The sequence below is a fragment of the Drosophila santomea genome, chromosome X, assembly GCF_016746245.2.
Source record: "Drosophila santomea strain STO CAGO 1482 chromosome X, Prin_Dsan_1.1, whole genome shotgun sequence".
Classification (NCBI taxonomy): Eukaryota; Metazoa; Arthropoda; class Insecta; order Diptera; family Drosophilidae; genus Drosophila; species Drosophila santomea.
The window spans coordinates 199,166-223,429 of record NC_053021.2 but is presented as its reverse complement, the minus strand read 5'-3'; the positions used below and the strand labels follow the sequence as shown (position 1 = coordinate 223,429).

The 24,264-nt window shown below is 38.9% G+C and overlaps 2 protein-coding genes across 2 annotated transcripts in view; one reads left to right on the top strand and one right to left on the bottom strand.

Annotated features, from left to right (window-relative positions):
- The window catches only part of LOC120456277 (ras-related protein Rap-2b), a 181,858-nt gene that overhangs the window by 89,032 nt on the left and 68,562 nt on the right, over positions 1-24,264 (top strand). The gene's annotated exons all lie outside the window — the stretch shown is intronic.
- Positions 13,453-14,339, bottom strand: LOC120456281 (achaete-scute complex protein T5). Its single transcript, XM_039643022.1, has one exon. It carries the CDS (start codon positions 14,288-14,290, stop codon positions 13,679-13,681), a length of 612 nt encoding a protein of 203 aa, XP_039498956.1. The 5' UTR covers positions 14,291-14,339; the 3' UTR covers positions 13,453-13,678.

Sequence of the window (24,264 nt, the reverse complement as noted above, 5' to 3'; positions counted from 1 at the left end):
TGTTGACAAAAAACGAAAACGATCAGGAGTGTTCACAAAAGGCGACTACGTCATGGTTAAAAATTTTGACTCAACAACAGGCATAGCTAAGAAGTTAATTCCAAAGCATAAAGGACCCTATGTCATAAGCAAAGTTCTCAAAAATGATCGCTTCCTTCTGGAAGATGTTGATGGATTTCAAATTTCTCGCAATCCTTACCGGGGTGTATGGAGCATACAGAATATAAAACACTGGCAAAGAAAAATTAAGAGTCTACAAAATAGAAAGTATAATTTGAGAAACTCTGTACAAAATAGAAAGTATAATTTGAGAAACTCTGTACGAAATCGAATGTATAATTTAAGAAGCAATTGTAAAACAAAGAAAACAAACAAGAAGAAAAGAAAACCAAAAAAATGTTTAAGACCGTTCAAAAGTATCTCCACTGAGAAGAATAAAATAAGAAACAGGACCCTTAGCTTTAAGAAACGTTAATTGTTATAAAATCCTACGATCGGGAGATCTAGTTGTCAGGACGGCCGAGTTGTAGTAGGCTGCTCCTTCTACCCTCTTCCGTTACTCTTAGTCATACATACCTAATTATACATAGCCAATCTAGTCATAAGCTTATACACTCATACACCCATCCTTAACATACCAATATTATCGAGAAACTTATCGACTAATCGACTCGCCACTCTGCAGAGAGCAGGGCAGTCAGTCGCTGTTGAACCAAGCTAAAGGACAGATCAAAATAAAAGAGTCACGTGAAATTGTATTAGAATATTAACTTCTGTAAACGGCGGCTAAAGAACTAAAACTGGAACTGGAAATTTTCGCAATAAGTAAATTAATCGGTTAAAAGCACAGAAATAATTTTTGCTTCTCAGGAATTTTCGCAAAAGTGCAACGACATACATATATTTTTCGTTCTGTGCATATTGAAGTTTATTTTTTGACAGATACCAATCGATTGAAGATATAATACTTCAGATCATTGTAATGATATATTATAATGGATAATGAATGTTTTATCCATTTATAACAGATTTTTTTGACTCAAATTTCCTTAGACATCCCCACCACTGCAGATTGATATGTGCCATGGAGGAAAGCTGAGCAAACACATGCAGACTAGAGCAAGGATGTGCAAACAAATAGACAAACACGAACTCGAGTATTTGTATCTCTCGCTGCGGTATTTTGGGCTCGTTTCCGTGAGGTAGCCAAGGACACACACGCGTGTCCTGGACAAGCTGCAACTGCAACAGGAAGACGTGCCATATACAACGCGTGTGCCTGTCTCGAGTGATAAGGCGTCTTAAAATACACAGTTGCCCATAGGTATGTTGAAGGAACACTCAGCCTACGAACATGAAAAAAATATTAATTTACACTAGGCAGAACGTCAGCTGCTCGCTGACATAAAAGGGTATAAAACCATAGCTGGGATACACCTGAAACTATTTCGGTATATTTGTTTTTGATGTTTGCAATACAGCTATTTTCTGTGGTAAAAAATTTGTTTTTTTGCGCGACTCCCACACTCTAAACAGAAAGATCAAACTATTAATTGAATCCTTAAAAAATACGGAATTAAAATTTTTTATGTGATTTCTTGAAGGTCTTTACAGTTCAGAATGTATTCTTCAAGTGTAGAGGAATGGGTGCGACAGACAAAATCAAAATACATCTGCAGTCTTGATACGCACGCAAAATAAATACGAACCCTTAACCCAGTGACATAAGAGTCGTATCCGAATGAGCAGGAACTGAATCCAAAATCAAGTTGACGAGAACGCCCCGACATGTGCAGCGATTTTTGCAGCTTGCGTCGATTAGAAATTTGAATCTGAATTCGGGACAGAAACGGTGTTAACAATTGCATAGGGCGGTAGAGGGTTAATCAGTGGATTCCGTTGCTTACAATATCCTGATGGCAAAGAAGTTGATTGGGGAGAAAGGGAAAGACTGAATTAGGAACACCGCCACAAACTCTTTTACTCATTTACAGAGGAAAAACAGTATAACTTAAAACTTTTAAAAATAAACACTATAAATATATGTGCATATATATACATATTGTATATATTGAAATTCAGAGTGGAACACTTCACTCAGCTAGGCGTTCACAAAGCTCCATACAATGTTGTCGCTTGTTGGCCCTGTTCTGTGGAACGTTCCATGCCTAGATGCATTTGTCATAATCGCCCAGGTGATTCGAAGACGTAAGCCAAGGCGGTTTTATGCGTCTGCTGGTGCTGCCTTGGTGGTGTCTTGGTGGTCTGATCCGCTTGGGATCTTTGAGATTTGTAATACGCGCAGCCGCAAATGATGCAAATTTCCTTAGAGATTGCCGCTAAGATTAAGCCAGAAATCCTGGCGGCTAAGCCTCAACTAAATGCAGCTTAAACAATGTTCTTAGGCGTGAGATTTTCATTACGATCTGTTTCAGGTTTTGGTTGGTCTGTGGATGGTCCTCCATCCATATCCCCTGTATATGTGTTGTCGGCAAAATTTCAAAACCGGCTTACCAGGAAAAACGGATGCTGGGAAAACAAGAAAACACAATGATGGTTAGATTTTCCAGGGGGTTTTACTTTGCAGGTCAGATCGTTTCTGGTCCGAATGCCAGGATATGTGCGTGTCTACGTCTACGGATTTGTTTGCATGCAAAACAGTGTGCAGTTTGTTGGGCGAGTTTGTTGGAAACCTAAAACCTTGACCACAAAAGTCAGTCCACAAATCCATAGCCGCAGAGTAAAGAACTTTAAAATTTAACAACACTCAAAGTAGTATCAACAGAATAAGGGAGCCAAATGACCGCAAGGCATTCTGGGATGGCAGCCAAAATAATTAAGTCGTTTGCTCCGACAATTAAATAATTCTGCAAATCGCTTTCAAAATGCAGAACTTTTAGTGGCTCCCTGTTCTTATTTTTACGTCTCTCGTATTGCCTGCGAAATTTGTTTAATTGCGACTTGCTGCGAGCGACAGTTTAAAATACGAGATTCGAAATGCTGCGCAGCGTGAGAAAATGCATAATTCTTTTAATGTGATTTCGTTTTGGGTTCCGGCCAACCCATCGCACATTCATCACAAATCACACAATACAGTGGGTATAAAATGTGATAAAAGTCTATGAACCTTCACTAAAATAAAAAACCCTTATAGAAGGCGATTTCTCATGATTTGTTGTCATTTATCATTCAAAGGAACTAAGTAAAATATAAACGTTATGTGCTAATATAGGTCATACATAAAAACGTTACATTTCAATCAAGTTAACTTCAGATCATGGCGTACCACTTTTTCCTCGATCTGGGACCACTGTCACGTGTGGCGCTGCGGCTTTCACTGGCTTTGGCAGTCGGCGACTACTGCACCACGCCTCCCATATATTCGGTACAAAGGTAATTACACTTTTGTTTTTCATTCGGCCTGCCGAATTCCAGGAGCTGTCCAATTCAAAATATCCCAGTTGCCAGCTAGTCAACTTTTTGGCTAGCCTCAGGCGTGAGCCACAATACCCAGAGAAAAACACTTATGACTTTGTATCTCCTCTTGTCAAGCGGCTTTGTATCCTTTGTGTCCTGGCTCATTGTCCTCATATTCGGACATTCGGACCACTCAAAGCCATTGAAGTCGGATATGTGGGCGGACGCGCAAAAGAAATCCCACTAGATCTTCGACTTCGGTATTTCTGTCTTTGACGTATTTGTCAAAGGTAATTAGAATTCTTGAGTCAAAGGCGTGTGAAAAGCGGTTTAGGGCAAACAATTCGGAAGTTTGTCGATCTAGTTAGCAATTGCAATTGAACCAAATTGGATTACCTTGGATGGTTTAGTAGTATGTCTTGCATATTTAACTTCGTCACCCCTGCTGACTCATCTGATTTTGAAATCTTCTATGCTGGGGCGTGTCACACGCTGATGCCCAAGGCGATCACTATTTAAAGGGAAGGTCTATGCATACATTTGGCATTTATCAAAAGAAAAATAATCCTGGAAAAATGAACGACAACGGTAACAACTGAATAATTGCTACAAAAGAGTTAAGAACCCAGTGAGAAAGATTGTCCCCCTTAAGTTTAAACCACTAATTCAATGCTTTCAACTAACACAAAAGGGGTTTTTCTTCGACAAAAGTCAATTTTTTCGATTCTTTCTTTTTTTCGGTTTAGCATAAAAGCAATCATAATTCGCATACAGAGCGCTGACGAAAAGTTGTCAATTAAGTTCATCAAGATTGCATGGCAAAAACCCAATCTCAATCTCGAAAACTCGATCCTCTGGGCTTATAAACATATGTTAATACAACCAGCATGTAGTCAAATGGAGCAGGCATTGGGCCCGAGATCCTTGGCTGCTGTCCGCAGGGTCTTTTGTTTTTAGTCTTCTGGATATGCAGTCTGCAGCACGGAAAGAAAAATAGGTGCAGTTTGGATTGATATTTGCAAGACAAGTAGATACTTACGTTGTTTATATCGCATTTATTTATAAGAGTTTGCCAGAATTGGCTATTTCGCACTACACTTGTTAATTTTTATTTTTCATTAGAAAGTCTTAAAAATCTAAAAACAAAAAGGGCAGCTACTTTTCTAAGCTCGGACCAAATCACTACAATATACATTTTATATTTATATTTTCATCAAACCTAAAAAGAGCTTAGCTTATATAGTATGGCACATATCAAGCTGTGCTCTACTTATAATCATTAAATTGAGCATGCTTATTTTTATTTTTTGCATTCTTTTCCGTGTACCTGTGTTGTGGATGTCGTCACCACCCAGGCAGCAACCGCATTTATTATGATTGCATTTTGGCTGAAAAGTTTTTATTTTTTGCCAGGTTGCTGATTTTGTTATTGGTGTCCCGCTGCTTAGTTAAATGAGACATCAGTTTGGCTTAGTCCCTGGGATAATGGACCCCGTCACCCGGCAAACTGGATTAACTTGGCTACCGGTTGGTATTGGGTTCTGTTCTGTTCTGTTCCTCATGCTACATACGTTATGTATGTTCCCCTGGCTCATATGGGTGGGCGCACTTGCTTTTGTTATTGTTGGTAATGATGATGCTAAGGCTCTTGGGGTTTAGATTTTTTCCTCATGTAATACTCAAAGACAAAATTCACAAAAAAAAAACAGAGGAACGAAACCATTCCATGGCTCCCCCAATTCACAAGACAAGACAGTGAGAAAAGAAGCGATGTAGCACTTTTAATGTCTTCATTAAACGCTACGCAGCGAAGAAGGCAGCAATGTAGGGGAATTGAGAGGACCAAGTCTGCTATATATTGTTTATTTATGAATGTCATTCAATTTATTATACCATTGTATATTTGAGAGGGAAATGCACAGAGATCTTGAACCTCCTCTGTCCAGTCTTTAGTCGCCAGTCCCCGCTCTCCAGTCCAGTCCTGTGGGACTCCAGACAGATCGCTGACCGGCTATCGAGCATCATCATCATCATCGTCCTTCTCCTTACTAACGGGCTTTTGTGGCAGAGCCTCATCGTCTTTTCTGTGAGGCTAAGTATTGGTGGACATCGGTTATCGTTCTGCCACAACCATTTGCATCACTGACCAGCCAAATCAAATCCGAGCTGCTCTAGACTTTATAGGGTATGGTCGCTGACACTTCTCGCACATTGCCGAAACCTTGCGAATATAATAAACTAATCGGACCCATTTAATTAAATGTAGGAAATCAATGGATAATAGGATTACGTGATAATGTGGGTTGTTTCTATTAAACGTATTTTGTTCTTAAAATACTATAAATATGCTAATAAACTTTATATTTATTTTTTTAATAATGAATCGTTTATCTACACGGTGACACCAATTTATATACTTATTTTTAATATTTTAGGTTCCTTTTATATACTTTTTTACACGCTAAGATGAAAGAGCATTCCTTAATCACCTATTTCCTCAAAATTAATGTATTTAAACTCGTTTTTCTTCTGGTTAGTCGCCCGTTCAGCGCAATGCACTGATCGCTGCCGCTGGACGATTATTGTATATCATCATGCCTGCGATTCTTCGATTCATTCCGTTCCGTTTCGATGCGGTTCTTCGAACCGCGACAAGTTGTCAATGTTTGTAAGTCCGCTGTGTACGAGTATATGGACTCCTCCCTCGCTGAGCCTGTCGCTGTATTGCATAAGATAATTGGTGATTTTCATATCGATTTATGCATCCGCTGCACTGACTGCGACTTATACTCGTGATCTGGCAACTTGCCCGTTTAGCCGTTTAGCCATTTAAACATTTTACCACTTGGTCATTAGAGCGTTTAAAACTCAGCGGGAGCGGACCAAAACAATAATTAAATCATACATTTTCAGACGCTACATTCTAGATTCTGGGCACAGAGCACTGGGCATTGGACACTCCTCCAAAAACTAAATCAACGTCAACACTTCTAAATTTATTGCTCTATTTGGTAAGAGTTAGTCCGAATAGAACTAATATGGTTAAAATAATCACACGCCCTCTAAAAATGAGGTCTAGCAGCAAATTGGTTAAGCACACCAGATTTGAGCCTGAGATTAGTCTGAGTCCTAGTTGTGGCCGCAAGCGAGTCAAACGTTTTGTAAACAATATTAAACAAAAACGCCTGCTGTGATCACAATTCACTTTCTCCCTGCATCGCGAAAGGGTGGACCTTAGGTCGCGGGGTCGGTTGGATAAAGGACCGCGTTCTCGGAAGGCCGAGATGATGCCTTGTTAATGGCATTTTATGGTGGCTCATAATCAGCGCAATTATGTTGCATTTTCAAATTCCGAGAGCTAACAAGTGCTGCGAGTTCTGTGGCCTTCTCCTTTGTTGTACGCCGCCCTATGGCGTCGGTTAGTTTATTTTGTGTGTGTGTTTTTTGTTGTTTTCGTTCGCCAGGTTGCCAGTGCTTCGATTTCAATTTTTCGGGTTTAAGTGGCAAGTCTTTGTTATCCTGCCAACAACCGCAAGTGTGATAACGAACCTAGCCGTCAACGCGACCGACACCAACCCCGCCCAATAAACTATAAACGATCATCAAAATTTGAAAAAATTGTGAAAAAATTGAATAGAATTTTCGAACACAGTTCGATTAGAAATTTAATTACGAACTCAGCGAGGTATGACATTCCATATTTGGACCAATATTTTGAATGTTCTGGTCAAAATACTCATATTTATATTCGCAAAAACACGATTTTCGGCAACAACTCAAAAATCATCATCAAAAATTGCAAAAAATTTGAAAAAAATTAAAAAATAAAAATAATACCATTTAAGCTTTTTTTTTTGTAGTGGATAGCACTTTAAAAAAACATCTATTCTGGGTGGTGATCGTGTCCAGTTGCTTGTTGGTGCCTCCGAAAGCGGGCGGCTTACAAGATTGCCGGAGTGATCGACATTAATCCGTGACAGAATCCGCTTACTGACAGTGCGCGTCATGGTGACAAGTCGATCTGAACAAACCAAAAAGCTGTTGAGCTGCCGGGTGACAAGTGAGCGGATTGCAATGGCTTGCTAAATAAGTGCATTTGATTCCTATTCAAATTTATGAATTGAAGATGTATTGGCTTTAAGATGCTAAAGTAGTTTTCGCAATTAAACACTCATATACAAGTGCATAATGTTTTATTAAAAATAGTTTCCCATTTAGTTTTAATTTCTTAAGGACCCGATTTGGCCGACAAGTCCTTTCAAGCACTGACATTTTAATTGTTATCATTTGTTGCGCAAGTCAACATTTGTGATCTGAAGTCATTATTCACAATTATCCAATTCAGTGGTTCTCAATGAGCCTTTTCAGTTATCCTGTGGCTCTCTGATACATTCCTTTGTTCGATCGCGGTAATTCTACTCTCTTCTCTTCTTTGTCGTAAATTGATTTTGAATCGCGCTGCATTGATCCCATTAGTACGCCCCATTTAGCACCTTATGTGGCGGATCAGGTGCTTGAAATTCTTTGATCTTGGACCGCAGAAGCGTGAAAAGGATGCTTGTTAGGCCATGATTACCACCGGTGTAAGGACCCTTTATCCCAGGACTGCACATTCGACTAACGTTGTTTGGGGTTTATTTTAGCCACTAACGACATCATCGCCATCGAATTGATTCCCACGACTCATTTTGTTGATACAATCGATTTGTTCCGTTGGTTAAATATTTACATAAGCCTTGCGAAATCCGGAAGTTGAAATCCCTAAAGATCGATATTGGTTTTCACAGCTATGCAAACACGGTGTATAAGTGTATAAAAGAGGAAGTGCTTTGGTAGATCAATCCATACAATAGAAGTGAATAAATCCGGGCAGGGAACATATACCCTATAGATACAATCGGCTCAAAATCGATTTTTACGCCCACCAAACGAACGATCCAAATTCTTATTTCAATCCCTGCTCATCAACATAACAATGAACTCCTTCCAATCCTTTTCGCACTTCCCCGTCCTTTTTTACGTTTAATTAATTCCAAGTTCCACGCCACGTTGAAGAGAGATCCACCTGTTCAAAAAAAGAAGTGTGGGTAGGAACAAAACAGGAGGTCTAGGCCATTAAAAAGGACTTTTTCGTAGAAACGCATCAAATGTGTTCGATTTGCTTAATTGAATTTTCGTATACCAGTTGGTGGAAAGAGGGAATCAGGAAACCGAAGGGAAGGGATCAGAGAAAAAATCAGCGAAGGAGGCTGCTGTTTTAATAAATTCACACGCACGTCGGCTCGGGACTTTGGTTTTCCGAAATAAAGAAGATAAGGGAAGTCTCGACTGATTGACTGTTTACTGAACGGTGCATATACCACTAGGTGCAACGTAGCAGGAACTGAAATGCGAACACCGTGCATGTTTGCTGAATTATTTGAAATATCTCTGCTTACGCCGGACTTCGTCCCTGTTGAAGGTAAACTTGGATAGTAGGATAGTATAGTTGGATAGATGGGGAGCTATAGCTCATAACGGAGTATTAGTTGGGTGCTACCCACTGACATTCTTTGAATTCGCTGCCCAACTTGAAAGTGCCGAATTTTGTTGCTTCAACTTCTGCCGCGTCTGCCCTTCGGAAAGAAAGGCATCCCGACAATCGTTCTGGCCCCAGTGTTAATGAGAAACACACATCTGTAGAGCGCAGCCTGTGGAATGCCTCAAACGCCTCACGCCAGTCCCTTTCGAATCAGTCAGAGCCTTATGCAATTTGCGTTGACTACTGTTCGTTATTATTGTTGTGCTCACAATGGCAATGTAATTGTTTGTTTTCTGGCATTATCCTTGGGCCACGTGCAAAAAAGGATGTGTTTGCTTTGTTTTTCGTGCAAATTGTTTTCTTGGACACACACCGCACGCTGCGTTCTGCGTCCTGGACAATTGTCCACCCGAAAATCATATGCATATCAGTCACACAATGGAGGCCAGAAATACCGACAGTAACTACTGTCCACCGCTGCTGGAGGCAACATCCCAAGAACTGGCTTTCGCAATGAGGTACCAACTCCTCTTCAACGGAAAGAGCTTCAAAGTAGCCGCAATGTTTGTGCTGTGGAAAAGAGTTTTCAGCGGAGTAATGCAAGTCGCCTGTCACGAGCGCAGTCATAACATTTCATTGCCTTAATTTCTTATGCAAATATCCTGTGGCAGCGCTTCGAATTTATTAATTTCTCGCCAAATGCGAGTAAAAGTGGCGGTCAGCAGTGGTTTAATCAGCTAAATTCAGGTTATCAGTGCCAGCATTCTTTTAAAATGAAACTCAAAGGAGTTAGTTCAAAAATGATCACATTTAAATTTAATTATGTTTGCCATCAAGTGGACTAAAACATTTTCACCAAGTGTATTTTGGCTACTGGTTAAGTCGAAATTCTTTTTAGCATCACCATCCGAAAAATATATCCCGCGCCTGTCTGTGTATAATTAAAAGTTCAAAAAAGCGACAGTGTTCATTTTTTTCATCATAAATTTAAAAAAGACTGCCATGTTGGCGCTGGACGCGCGCGTCTCCCATTTGAAGTAACCGCGGCGGCAATGACAACGAGTTCGAGGATGTGGGACCACGGATATGGGAAACAACGATGTGGACTGGACCACATTTAATTGGCATCAGCTGCAACCAGTTTTTGCTGTTTTGCAGCTTATATACCTTTTTTATATTTCACTTGGGTGATGCCCAGGTTTTTTGATTTTTTGAGTAATTTTCAAATCAAACCAAGGTCTCTTATCTTCCCTTTGCGTCGCTGCCTTTGGGCGTGCGCGTGCGCAGTGGCAATTTGATGAAATTAATATGAAATCAAAAGTGAATACAAACACAAAACTCCGGCGGTGAAAACCATATTTTTGCTGTGCGACCTGAAAAAAGAATAGGTGCCAGGTTCGCGCGTGGTTTGGTTATTGTTTTTTAATAACATTGAAATACAATTTTAAATGTTATAATAAATATTAAGTTCCAATATTTATTAGCTAAAATATTCTTTGTAAAACAAGTAATATATTTTGTTACATGCTAACAGTTTTCACTAGTTTAAAACTTAGTAAGTTGAACTTGGCAGTGTTTTTTTTATCGCAACCAACCAATTAGCCCAGTCACGCAGTGAATGCAATCCGAATGCATTTAAATATATTCCTCGGCTGCCTGTAGATATGTACGTTCTGAGCTCTGTTTTGATCCAATTAAATGTCGTAAACTCCATTATAAAATGTTCTGATGGTCTATGGAGCCTTCGGACTTCTAAAAGACTTGGTATACTTTCAAAAAAGAAACAAACCAAAAAGAAAACCAAAGTCCGTATACTTGAGAGTTAAATCAAATAAAACTAAGATTTTTTTTAATTACTTACAGTTTTGAAGGTATTTCTGCACAATTTTCCTATACAAAATATTAATCCAATGTGACTGGTTTATGGGACTTATGTCCTCTATTTCTTAATTTTTGATAGCCTGGCGTACAAAAGAAATTGTTCATGATTTTATTTTAAATGGCGCACTTAAAGGGACCACAACGCATTATTATCATTTCACCTGCATTGTCAAGCATAATCAGCTTAACTAATGAAAACTTTAGAATTGGAATTCTGATCCTTTAATTCGAGCACACGCAACAGGATCCCTTTTAAAAATTGAATTTTGAAGGCGTTTTTAATTTCGTAGGCTGGGAAAATGAACATGAAATGAATTTAGTTGGGCGGGGAACCTGGAAACCGGGAAACTGTAACAATGGCAAGTGCACCTTTGTGTAAAAAATGGAGGAGCGGCCAGGTTTTATTTTCGTATACGTATTCGGCTGTGCACTTGTTCTTAGCAAGAAGTTATATGACAGAACCTTTATGTGTCAATTCTACACGCAAGTTATTGTCGGCTTATTTTATCTTCGGTATAACGCCAAGTTCAATCAGCTCATTTTTTGGTGCTTATAATTCTAATTCCTTTGCCCTCGACGGAGAACATTTGTTATTAACTTTTATTCTAGTCTTTTATTTTTTTGGTGTAGAGAAATCTTGCAAAATTTTAGGTCGAACATAAATTACATTATTCCCTGTCAGCATCTGTGAGTCAAAAACATGCGTTCATGTTAAACAAATAACTCACTTGTTGCTCCCTGGAAATTATTTTTGAGACATCAGTCAGTATCTGACAGTGTCTTAAACCATTTTGTTGTTGTAAGTAGAATATCCTTAATAAATCATAAATTTATTCGGCCAGCGTTGCATGTAAAGAGTGCCTTTTATCGAACATACAAAATAAAGAGGAAACCAGCACTATGGAGAGTTTCGACTGAATGTTTCTCTATATTTGACACATATAAATTGGTGTTGTGCTTCTAAAAATGTATGTGGAAAAATAAGTTAGTCCTCTTAAAAATGGGTTTAAAAAGCAAATAAAAAACAGTTTTTCTCAAGACGATAATAATAAATTCTTCGTTAATGCTCGTAAAGTTACGTATTACAGAAAATTTGCAATATACCCATTCAAGCTCGAATATAGGGTACATATACATGGTCAAAACCACAAAGGGTCTTTTAAAAGGACCCCGGGACGATCTGGAGCAATCTGCTACATATTTCTGCATATATTTCTGGGATCGATCGCCCTTTCGGAGCCATGTCAAACGTATTATTAACTTCACACAAAAAGCGTTCGATTTTGCACCGTTTGCTGTCTCAAAGACATTGTGTCGTATGTCGCCCATTGAGACCGCCAATGGAGGAAAGAGAGCCCCCTTCAGCCTTTTCCCTTTTTATACCCGTGGCTCGTAGAGTTCAAGGGTATGCAGTATTTGTTGAGAAGAATGTAACGGGTAGCGTTCCCGACTTAAAAGTATTGCCTAAAATTAAAAATGATCAATTTAAAAGCCCATAAGTGAATTTTCAATATATAAATATATGCACTATATCACCTCGCCGCACTTAAGGATGTTTACATATTTATAGTTGTAGAAATATATATAAAACTAAATATATATGTACATATGTATACATATGTAAGTGTATATAATATATGGAAAAAGTGTTGCTGGGTATCTGATAGCCGGACCGCTCCAGCTTTCGTTGTTGGTTTTCAGCTTTTCATGACTTTTGATATGTGCAATGCAAAAACAAGAAAAGGCCGGAAATAATAATTCGATACATGCGCCACGAAACGGGCTTACGATCATTAAAACGTATACCTTCCACGACTCAGCTAAATGAACACGTTTATCTAAAAGCTTAATATTGATAATTAATAGACAAAAACTAGGTGTTTAAATTATTACTCATTTTCAGCGATTAATCGTTAACTAGCTCACTAGGACAGTCCCGTGCACCATGAATGCGATTTAGTGTTTGTTTTGTTTGTAGAGCATATGTATCTTACGTGAGTTTTATCTGCGGCAACTTCATCGCGGCGGCTTCCGGTGCAGAAGGCCTGAGCTGATCTCATTTTCTTTCTCTGAACGTTGTCGGGGGTGATCTGAACAATTGCCGACCGGTGTTTTTCTCTGGTTTCGGCTGCATTGCAGGAATAACTCAAAATTAGTTCATTCATCGATCGATCGATCGCTTTGGAATTGTGAATACTGCGGGTCTGATTACCTTGGCCGGTCCATATGCAAAAATGCAGCAGGTAAATTTCTTGGCTTTTTCACCCTTCTCAATCCAGCTTTATTTATGCAAATCGCCGTTTTTCGATCTAAAGTGCTTACAAAATGTTATTGTAATTTATCTTCAGTGATCGGTGATCTTGTAAATACTTAACGGTTACAGTTTTGCCGTTTTACCCCGAGTAAAAGATAAACTAGGTTCGTTTTAAAGAATGTAACAGGTAGAAGGAAGCGCTCCCTGCGGTATAAAGTATATACATTCTTGACAGGATCAAGTTTGTATCAAAACTTCAATATTCATTAAAACCTGTGATAATTTTAACCTTTTTTACGTAAATTGGCTTAATTTTAGTCACCCTTTCGCAATAAAAACTCAATAAAAATTTTTAATTTATCAGTTTAATGTCCTCCATGTATGTAAAAAAAAAATTCGTAATTGTAAATTGTCTTCCATTTAGAAACTATTCTTAAAAACTATATAAAATCTTAAACACTAATTTTTAAGGCAAGAAGGTAGTTCTAGGGAGTATAAATACTTTGTGGTGTGGCTGAGGTAATACTTGTTGGCCAATCAATGGTTCGATGTGTGTGATGGTTGGGTGCGACTAGCAATTGCTGAAGATTTTGTGTCTGCGGTTTTTACAGGTCGTCCTGCCACAGTGATATGTAGTCGAGGATGTCCTCATCTTCAGTACCAGAACTGCAGGAATTGTTACGGTAGTCTTCATAGCTGGCTTCCAACTTGGTATGCAAATTGGTAGGAGGTGTTGCTCCTGGAATCGTCGATGTTGCTGGCTCGCAATAGGAGCTGCTGCTATTGCAGGAACTTATGCTGCCAGTGGGGGATTGCAGCTGCAACTGCTGCTGCCAGGCGTAAAAGTGTTGATGCTGTTGCTGCTGCTGAAAGTGCAAATGCTGCTGCTGCATGTGCATCTGTTTCTGCTTCTGCTTCTGCTGGTCGTTTTCATGAAGAACTTTCTGCAAGCGCCGTATGTACTCTACTGCCATCTTCAGTGTGCTAACTTTGCTCAGTTTTTTATTGGCACCGGGACCAATTCCCCGGCGACCGTTGCTCAAATCGGCAATTACGGCCGCAGGAATATGTTGTCGTAGTTGGCTGAAGCCGTTGTTGACCTGCTTTACGCGGTTGCGTTCCCGGGCATTTCGTCGGATAACAGAGGGTCCATTAACGGCAGAAGATGACTCCTCGTCGTCGTAGAAAAGAGACTGATTTTCGCTGCCCAAAGCCATTTTTAGAGATGAAATAACGTTAGTGTGAGACGATGGTCCTTGCTTCAGCGCTGGCTCCGTTCTGATGCCCTTCCCCGTTCCGTTCAGGCTATTTATAGGTATCAGGGCCTAGGGATCCCACCTGCGTTACTACCTGCCTGCCCCTCGAAAAGGTGCAACAGCATCATCACTAAAGGATCGTCTCTTGAGCTGAGTGCTTTCTCAGATTTTAATAGAGAGGCAGCAATATTATCTCTCGTTCTCTCTGCGAAACGCAGCTGTTGCTGGCCCGAGTGTTCCCGCCGTCGAGTGGGAAGAGTTTTTGAGTGTTTTTGCTCATTTTCAGCTGCCTGTCGTCTCCAAACCAAAACCTGGCCCTGTCGCGTGCCGGCTGCCAACCGGTTTAAGAGGGCAACAAGGTCCAGACATCAGACCCCAGTAAAAACACCTCCGAAGTAAAGGAGCTGTAGTTCCTATTGAAAGTGGCCATGCAATTTGTATAACTATTATTTGAGCTACATGGGTACTGAGCTAAAATAGTACAACAAAATAAGTTGATAGAGGTTAATTTATAAAAAAGGTAACATTTCAAATTTACACACTACAAAACGTGTTTAGGACAAAATAAACTTTATTAAGTCAGCAAAGCTACCTATATAAGACATTGAAAAGTACCTTTACGTGTATTTTCCCCTAGCCGATGACCTTCCGATACCTGGAGTCCTTTGGACATTATCTTAAATTAGACCTATTGTCGCCAGAATTCAAATTCGTAAGACTCTCCAAGGCCACCTCGTCAACACCTCAAGCGGCGATCCATTCGGTCCAGCAACGAAACCTGATCAGCCGGAGGCACTTTTCTATTAACACTTCTAATGCCCCGGGGCCTTTATGGCCAACGTATCAGTGGTAGTTCCTCTCAGTCGAAAGCATTTCGAAAGCATTTAGGAGGTCCCCAGTATTTCTTAAAACCATTGTCAGGATTCTGGTTGCACGCTAGGAAACCGTGCCGAAATAGATTTGTATTGGCATCAACTCACACTGAGCCTCGTTTAACACTTCGTTGCTGTAGCCGCGGGGGATTGCATAGTATTGCATGTGAAAAGGACATCGCAGGGCATCTAAGCACAGGACACAGAGTTTGGAACAGATGTCCAGAGGCCAATAAAATCAAACATATCCGGTCGGCCTTGCAAAATCCGTGTTGATGCAATATAAATTTGCAGCGGCTCGTTGAGACGAGAAAGTCAGTGTCAAACAGGGTTTTGAATTGGTAATATTCAAAAGAAATGCAATTCGCCGTTTACGATGTAACCTATTTCCTATTTTATTACATTAATATAAGCCTGAAATATTTGCGAATTTGCAAATATTTTACGAAGTAGTCAACGCTATTATTATCTTACACAATCATAAATTAATTCTGTCATTTGGGTTGCAATTTTTTGCTTTTCAGTTCGCTTAGCGCCACAAGTGAATTTAAAATTAATTAAAAATCGTCTGCCTTTCTGTCTTGATACCGACAAACTAGTTCAATAAATGCTACTAAGACCCTGCGACAGCAAACCGAAAAAACGTGGCGGGATAAACTTAAGGAGGGAAGAACTGGGATCTGAATATATGGCGTTTCAACCGATTACAGATGAAGTCGTCATTAATATTGACTTGACCTGTCAATTACTTGACATCGTTTCATTTATTCCACACTTCTTAAAAGCGGCATGCTTACGACACAGTAAGGCCTCGATTACAGGACAGCTTCCCAACAATTCGGTAGCAATGTCGACTTATAGGAGTTTTTTGAACGTGTACGATTTTGGCCGTTAAATGCAATATTTGTATCTTAAAAATTGGAGTTTCTAAGCCTAGATGTCATTGAATTAAATGTTCCTGTTGAGTGAAGCAAAAGTCAACTGTCAACTGTTCATGGCCATCAAATTGCCGCCTGATCACCGATCTCTGGACGATGAAAGGACGAATGCCGCTCTTGGGTTTGGTTTCGAGTCCCCCAACTTCCCACTCCATATAAACATCTGATTTATGGGAGCAATGCGAATATGTCAACGAAACGATGCCACATCTAAGGTGAGCGTTTTAACGCCGCCAATTCTATTTGGTCGATTTCTTATATCGCCAACTGGCAATAATATTTATGGCCAGGAGCAGAAGCCAAGCTCCTTTTGAAATTCAACGAAGAAAGATGGCGATTTTTGATTAATTGTAGTGCGAGAGCTTTGATTAATTGCTGGAGGCAAGCGGCTCCAATATAACAATTTGTTTTGGCGTTGCATTAAATCAGAAAGGAAGAAGTTTCTGGCATCATCACGGCGAGATATTGTAAGACCAACACCTTGATAGCCTTTGCTGCCGTATTTATGAGTTGGCTTAAAATTTATGAATGGTCCATGGTTTTGGCCTCGAACATCAAGAGCAGCGAAACACTGAGAAAAACAAATAACATATTGTTTTCCGATAAAGACAGTTTATAAAGCACTTTTAAATGTAATAATTTTGTAATTTAGACTTTTACACAGGACAGAATTTAGAGCTGTGGGCGTAGCCAGCTGTGTAACTAGAATACCTTCACTAGAATACCTTCTTCGGAAAATAACATTTATGAAAACGAATTATTAATTTAAGAGTAACCGGTACACAAATTTTAAAAATGAAAATGGTACCAGTTTTTGTGTTTCCCGGCAGAGCTCTTAGCAATTTACATGTCTTATGGAATCAAGAGCGTTTCGCATTTTGCGCACCAGCCAACAAAACCAATCAACGCGTCTGTCAAACCTGGAAGCGGTTGCTTATCGGTAGCCGCGCTGAAATCAGCTTCTGGCACTCACGATCGCAGAAAGCCCGCCAGTCGACAGTTATACCGAAATCCCCTTTCCCCACGGGAGCACTGAAGTACTGAAAACCAAGTGCACCTTCAACTGGAGATCGACCCTTTAGCAATCCGTGCTCGTTGCTCCTGTCACAATTACAACAGCAAGTGCGGCGAACTAATGACAACTACAGTAGCAATTGCTCTGCACTGTGGCAAAAACTGTAGATAAACCACCCATAATAATTCAAATTTTCCTAACTATTCGCATTTTCGATATACAAATAAATGTATATAATTAAACTCTAAAGCTAAAAATGGTATTATTTAAAATGGGTCCCAATAAAAATGTATTTCGTCTAAAAGAATTACACAACTGGTACTTCTATCAATATTTCTAAAGAAAGGTTATAAAAATAATCCGTTGAAAACTGATGATCCCTCAATTTAAATCGTATTTTCACACATCCTGAATCACTATGCAAGTTGACACGGAAACCTGATATTGCACACACGCGCCTCGTGGCCAGACTCGTAAGTTGAGGTCTTGAGGTCTGGTGATGTGGATATACTGGGTTTTGGGAGCCTGTCGCCGAGGCTCGCGACTCTTTTTACCTTTTGGCATGTGCGTGCAGTGCAATTAACTTTTGTAGTAAGTCAGCCGAAGCAACACTTGACATTGACTTGGCTGGAAAAAAAACAGATGTAGAGATCGGGATTTAAAAGCATGGACTTGGGGCGACAATTTCACCTGTTGCCTTTTGCCGCTGACACAGTAACTTATATTATTTGCATGCGTAAAACAGGTTTATACATGTAAAAGTTAAACTTTTTGTTTTGACTACTCCCTATGTACAGAATGGTTTAGTTTTAGTTTTTAGAAGTGGGCGTGGACCATTAGGTTAGAGTTCATGGTCCAGTTTAAGTGGCCGCACGCTGCGAACACGAAATTGGATTATTTAGAATTGGATATTGGTTGGAGAGAAATAGGGAGGCGTTTACCCATGTCTGCAAATTTAATGTGGGTAACTTGTACAATATTTCCACCTGAGCTCTTGAAATATTTTACCTACCTTAAAATTGTATGTGGATCAATTAACTGCAAGTAATTACAATTGTATTTCCACATTCCACATTCAGGCTTTATTTTTCAGTGGCGCACCTACTTCAGCACATCGTTAGAGTGCAGACCTTGACCATTTTTTGGTGGTTCATTTATACACATTGCTCGTACGTGCAAAAGTGTATACTAGATTCGTTGAAAAGCAATATGTAATAGGTAGAAGGAAGCGTCTCCACTTCGCAATGTCCAATCGTCTGTCCTTTCATATAAACGTCAATTATATCACGCTGCAAAAATGTTCAACTTGAATGGACATTCAAGTCAAAATAAAACGAAAATAAACTAGAGCTGGATACTTGAGATTAGATTGATTCTGGTAATGCCTGCACTGTGCAAATTGGTTCCAAAACATGGTGACGACTACTTGCTACTCTGCAAGCAATAAATCTTACAAACTTTCGCTCACTTTACTGAGTATCAGGTATATAGTAGTCGAGACACTCAACTATATCGCCTTCATTTCCCTTTTTCGACTCCGTTGGTTGGTTAATATATTTTTTCTTTTGCCGGAATGGGCCGATTGCGTGTGCCTCGTGTGCTGCAGGTCTTAACTGATTCTCATTGATTAATTGCCATCATTAGCATACGGCAACGACGGCATGATTGATATGGATATGGGCAAGTACGCGTAAGTATATAGTATGTATATATATATATATATTTATATATTTATGTGCTATATATGGATGGACCACCGGCAAAGTTTCACATCGGCAAGGTGGAATATGGAGCTCTCAATGGGACACACCACCTTTAAAGGCAAGTGGATCTCAGTTTTTGGGATAGAGACTTCCAAAGGGCGCTAATTGTTAACAAAATGTTGCTGAAAAGGGAAAAGAGGGAAGAGAGGGGCAAAAAGATCACGATCAACCTCCAGTAACGGCGAATATCTCCTCATTTTTCTGTTTCCCATTTATTTTAGTGGTGCACGCAAACTTCCCGTAACTAAAAGGCCATATAAAGTCTTACAGCCGCCTCATGCACGTCAAATCGGAAACCCTTATCCAGATTCACGTATAAACAAGCATGTCGGTGGAAGATTCCATTCCACAGGATGAATGACATAATAATAATGATGAGGCACATTCCGAGGAAAAGTGCCAGACCATAGGAGCAGTAATTGAATATTAAATGCTTATTTAATTTACACACCTGAAGAGCTAGAATATTGATTAATCTCATTTAAATTACAGGTACTTATTCTTGAATTTTTGTATTTATTCATGTGCATGTAAGCTGTTTGCAAGGGACAGAAGAAAATTAGTTTAGTTTATATAAAAGCCGAAGAAGAGTTAACGAAGAATATTAATATCACATGAACCTCAGATTGTTTCATGAGTGTTTCGCTTCTACCCGCAAATAATAAAAATTGTCAATTCTCAATCTCTCAATCGTGAAATGTTCTACACTGGAACGCACTCAATTGCGTTTAGACATTACATCTATTCCTCCCCACTTGAGCAACAATATTATGGTCATCATTTGCTCCTCCTCTATTAGAGTTTGCTATCATATGAGATCGATTGAATAGATGAGACCGCTTAATAATCTAAAGCCTTCGTGGCTGCCGCGGCTCGCGATCATAACGCGTCCTTTAAAGTTGCCATACCTTTCCATCAACAGTTTCAATATTAATAAATTCCAGTTCCCCTGCGCACCTCCTGATATTCTTCATATTCGCCACTGTCAACGGTCGGGTAAAAGTAGCTAACAACTACCAGTTTTTCATTCCTTTTCATTTCATGCATGTTTATTTTTGATTTTTATACACTTTCAAAGGTTTGTTCGATTTATAAACAGGAGATATTTCACAAATACTTTTAATTTATTTATATATTTGATTACATTACGTTCTTTGAGAATCTACCATGCAGTGTAGTCTTAATAGTAATGTTGAAGCGTTTACGAATTCTGTTATACCATCGTTAGCGTATAAAAGAAGTCGCGAATTCCTGTTTTTGTTTCTGGGGTCATAAGTAGGATGAGCTGGGGACTTTTGTATACACCGCCTGGGGCAACAACGTTTTCACTCCTGAGGCATCAGCTTATAATGATTATGACGACAATGATCGTGATGATGAGCTTGCGCCGACCACAAGCAAAAGTGTGCTCCAATTTAATTGAAAGCGGTTTTTGAGTGGCCTTGGCCACTCGTTTTTTCTTCGATTTTTTTTCTTTTATTTTTGTTTTTATTTTTTTTTTGTAAGGAGTTGCGTTTGAGTTTTAGCTTTATTGTTCGAATTGACGAAATGGAAATTTGTCAATTCTCACCTGTCCATGTGAATAAATATTTGTGGTTGAGTGTGCGTGAAGTCCCTCTTTTCAGATCTTTGCGGTCGACTTTCGGTTTTTCGTTTGGATGGCAAGGTCAGAAAGTCTTTAAGATAAGACACTGAATAATTACCCCCAATACAGACAACTCAATTGCATCCTTTCGGCCACAATGTTATCCTGCCTACAAGAATAACCTTTTAATTAAACCATGACGATAAGAACTCTAAAAAAAAACGTTTGACGCTATTCACGCGTGTTTGTCATATCGGAAATAAAGAGGCGGACTTATCGTCACGGTTCTCCATGAATGAACTGGCTCACATTTTATTTAAAAAAAGGGAAAAGAAAGATTTAAAGGAAGGGGTATCTCCGGATGAATGAAACTCGTTTGACATTTGGCAAACGATTAGATTGGACTGCAAGTGCATTAGTTTTATACAGCTGCCAACGGTATCTGCCTTTTTTTTGTACCTGCGGACACAATTGTCTTTTCCTGTCCGGCTGGCTACAGGCTCACAATCCTTATCCGAATTTTTATTCTGGTTCTGTTCTGAGTTCTTTTTACGATCCTGCCACCAACAAAGTATTTTGGGCAGCAGCTCTGAAGTCTTGCTCCGATCCCGTTCAAAAGCAAAAATTTCGATTGCAGTCGCATTTTGGTCGCATCTCAAGGGACCAGGCGATCGCAAATTGAGCTATTAACTTGAACTTTCCCTGCTCCCAAACAAGATCTCTCTTCTCTTCCTATTATTCTCAATTAGTACGTGAAATGTGAAATAAAAAATAGCATTTGCGCGTTTGCGAAATATATTGATCAAGAGAAAACGTCGAGTGCCGCGAATTACATTTTCAGTTGAATGAAAGGGAAATGGCGAGAAGCTTGGCGTTGGCATAAATATTCGGTTTTACTTTATTTCGTAGCCACTTCTGTTCTTTTCTTTCCTCTTAGCCTTTCCTCGAATCACTAGGAATGAGATTGCTTCGATTTCGCGGATCACTTTTAAAATTGCAAAAGGGCGTCTAACGTGAAATTAGCAGCTCGTTTGTTTCAGCGGTTTTATTTCATTTGAATAACTCAAATTTTAGTCCCCACCGACTTTTATCTCAATATTTGTTTTAGCCACAGAGTGTTTAAATGAACTGCTGCGGTTTGGCTTAATTTTAATTTGCAACATTGAATTTGCAACATTGAATTTGCAACATTAAACATGCAACATTAAATTTGCAACATTGAATTTACAACGTTGAATTTTCCACATTGAATTTGCAACAATTTGCAACATTGAATTTGCAAAATTAAACATGCAACATTAAATTTGCAACATTCAATTTACAACGTTGAATTTTCAACATTGAATTTGCAACATTGAATTTTCAACATTGAATTTGCAAAATTGAATATGCAACATTGAATTTGCAACATTGAATGTTCAACAATGAATTTGCAACATTGAAACATAGGAAACATTCAACGCAAAACATTAAACATATCAAAAGTTGTTTTGTATACATTGTAATTTACTTAATTTACATAATTAATGTAATGTAAACGAAATTTCGTCCACCAATACTTATAATTCCGAATCAGTTCTGACTCAATCCTCATGGGATAGCCGCTCTGAGAGCTCAAAAGTCAGTTGACCGGAAGTTATGAAGTGCTAGTAAGAGTAGTAGTTTGTGTGTCTGTGTGTGTGAAGGTGGTTCCAGAGGCCATGTGGGTATCCCGCCGTCATTCTGGGTGCAGTGCATCATTGAAACATGCAACGCAAAACATTAAACATATCAAAAGTTGTTTTGTATACATTGTAATTTACTTAATTTACATAATTAATGTAATGTAAAAAAAATTTCGTCCACCAATACTTATAATTCTCAATCAGTTCTGACTCAATCCTCATGGGATAGACGCTCTGAGAGCTCAAAAGTCAGTTGACCGGAAGTTATGAAGTGCTAGTAAGAGTAGTAGTTTGTGTGTCTGTGTGTGTGAAGGTGGTTCCAGAGGCCATGTGGGTATCCCGCCGTCATTCTGGGTGCAGTGCATCATGGACCTGACCAGGTATGTTCCACATTTAGGAGGTAGTTTATTAAATTATATATTTATGTTCACGTGCTCCTTGATGACATATTGATTCTCAAATCATATTTAATTAATAAACGAATATACTTTCCTAATTTTTAAATAGTGTGTGTTAATTCTTAAGAATATTTCTCCACCCTGTGATGTTAAGACGAGAGGAAGACTGAAACGCCACCACCCTCAAGACCGGATTAACCGGAACTTTACATAAAACCTGCTATATATGAATGCTTTAAATTCTATACCATTTATAAATATGCCATTTCCTTAAATAATTACCCGATGAAATCTTTGTAAATAAATTAGATATCAAGAAAAATCGTTTTAAGCTGTCCAATAAGGGTAATAGTATGCTTTTTAAGCTAAACAATTTCGTTGAATAATAGATAAAATAAAAAAAGGGATATTAAGATACAATGTTATAATGTAAGAATTCTTCACTGAAATAAAAAAAAAACTTAATTTTGTAGCCACTTCTGCTGTTTTCTTTCCTCTTCGCCTTTTTTGGAATCACTAAGAATAAGATTGCGTCGATTTCGCGGATCACTTTCAAAGCTGCAAAACTGTGGCGGCTGTTTTTTTTTTATATTCAAATTGAAAATGCAAATTCTAAAAATCATCGACCCAAACTTATACGAAACGGAAGCCACAAATGGCAGCGTGAAATTAAAGGGCGTCTAACGTGAAATTAGCAGCTCGTTTGGCTCAGCGGATTTATTGCATTTGAATAACTCAAATTATAGTCCCCACCGACTTTTATCTCAATATTTGTTTTAGCCACAGAAAATTTGAATGAACTGCTGCGGTTTGGCTTAATTTTTTTTTCGGCTTTGTAAATCATGGGGCTTTAACCGCAAATTAGCCACACGTAGGATATTCTTGTTTCTCGTTAAGCCGCCTGCCTTCAGACAGTGTGGCGTGTTAATAGAGCAAGTGTTGTTTTGTTCACTTTTGGCGTTAAGTGCTTCGCACAGAAGGCTTTTTCGACTGTCCTGTCTGTCCGTCCGTCCGTAATCACAAAGTAAATAAATGCTGCCTGCTCTTTGTTCCTCTGTTGCTCTGTTTGTTTTTCGACAGTTTGACAAAATGCCCCGCCCCGAGACTGGGAATATAAACAAACGTCCGGTTGTCTGGTAGTGTAAATAATTGCCGATGCACCGAAAAAAAGGTCTCTATTTTGGCCAACTTTTTTTATGTGTTTAATACAGATGCTGCAATATGAAACAATGGTCATTGAATCTATACCAACGTTATTTCTTAATGATTATTTATAAGATGCTTTTTAATTTAATCCGTTTGGAAGTATAACAAAAGTATTTAATTATATGGGGGTACTCCAATCAAGAACGTAGGTAAAATGAATTTTTTTTACCATTCATGTACAGTTGCTAAGACCAAAAGTATGCAACATATAATAAATACAAGTCAATAAAAGTCCCTCGCGGATAAGTATGCAATACAATAAGCAAATTGTGCGGATGTTTAATCTACTGTAGGTCATCACGAATCGAGGCGAGGTATGACATTCCATATGGACCTCCATTTCGAATGCTGTGATCAAAATACTGATAATTATTTACGCAAAAAAACATAAAATCGATTATCGCCAAAACTGCAATATTCACGATTAGTATTTTCGGTATAACTTGGCTAAAAATGGTCAGAAAATTAATAGAATTACATTTTTGTACTCCTAA

Excerpts from the sequence above, each read along its gene's own strand:
- LOC120456281 (XM_039643022.1), bottom strand. The coding sequence starts at position 14,290 with ATGGCTTTGGGCAGCGAAAATCAGTCTCTTTTCTACGACGACGAGGAG.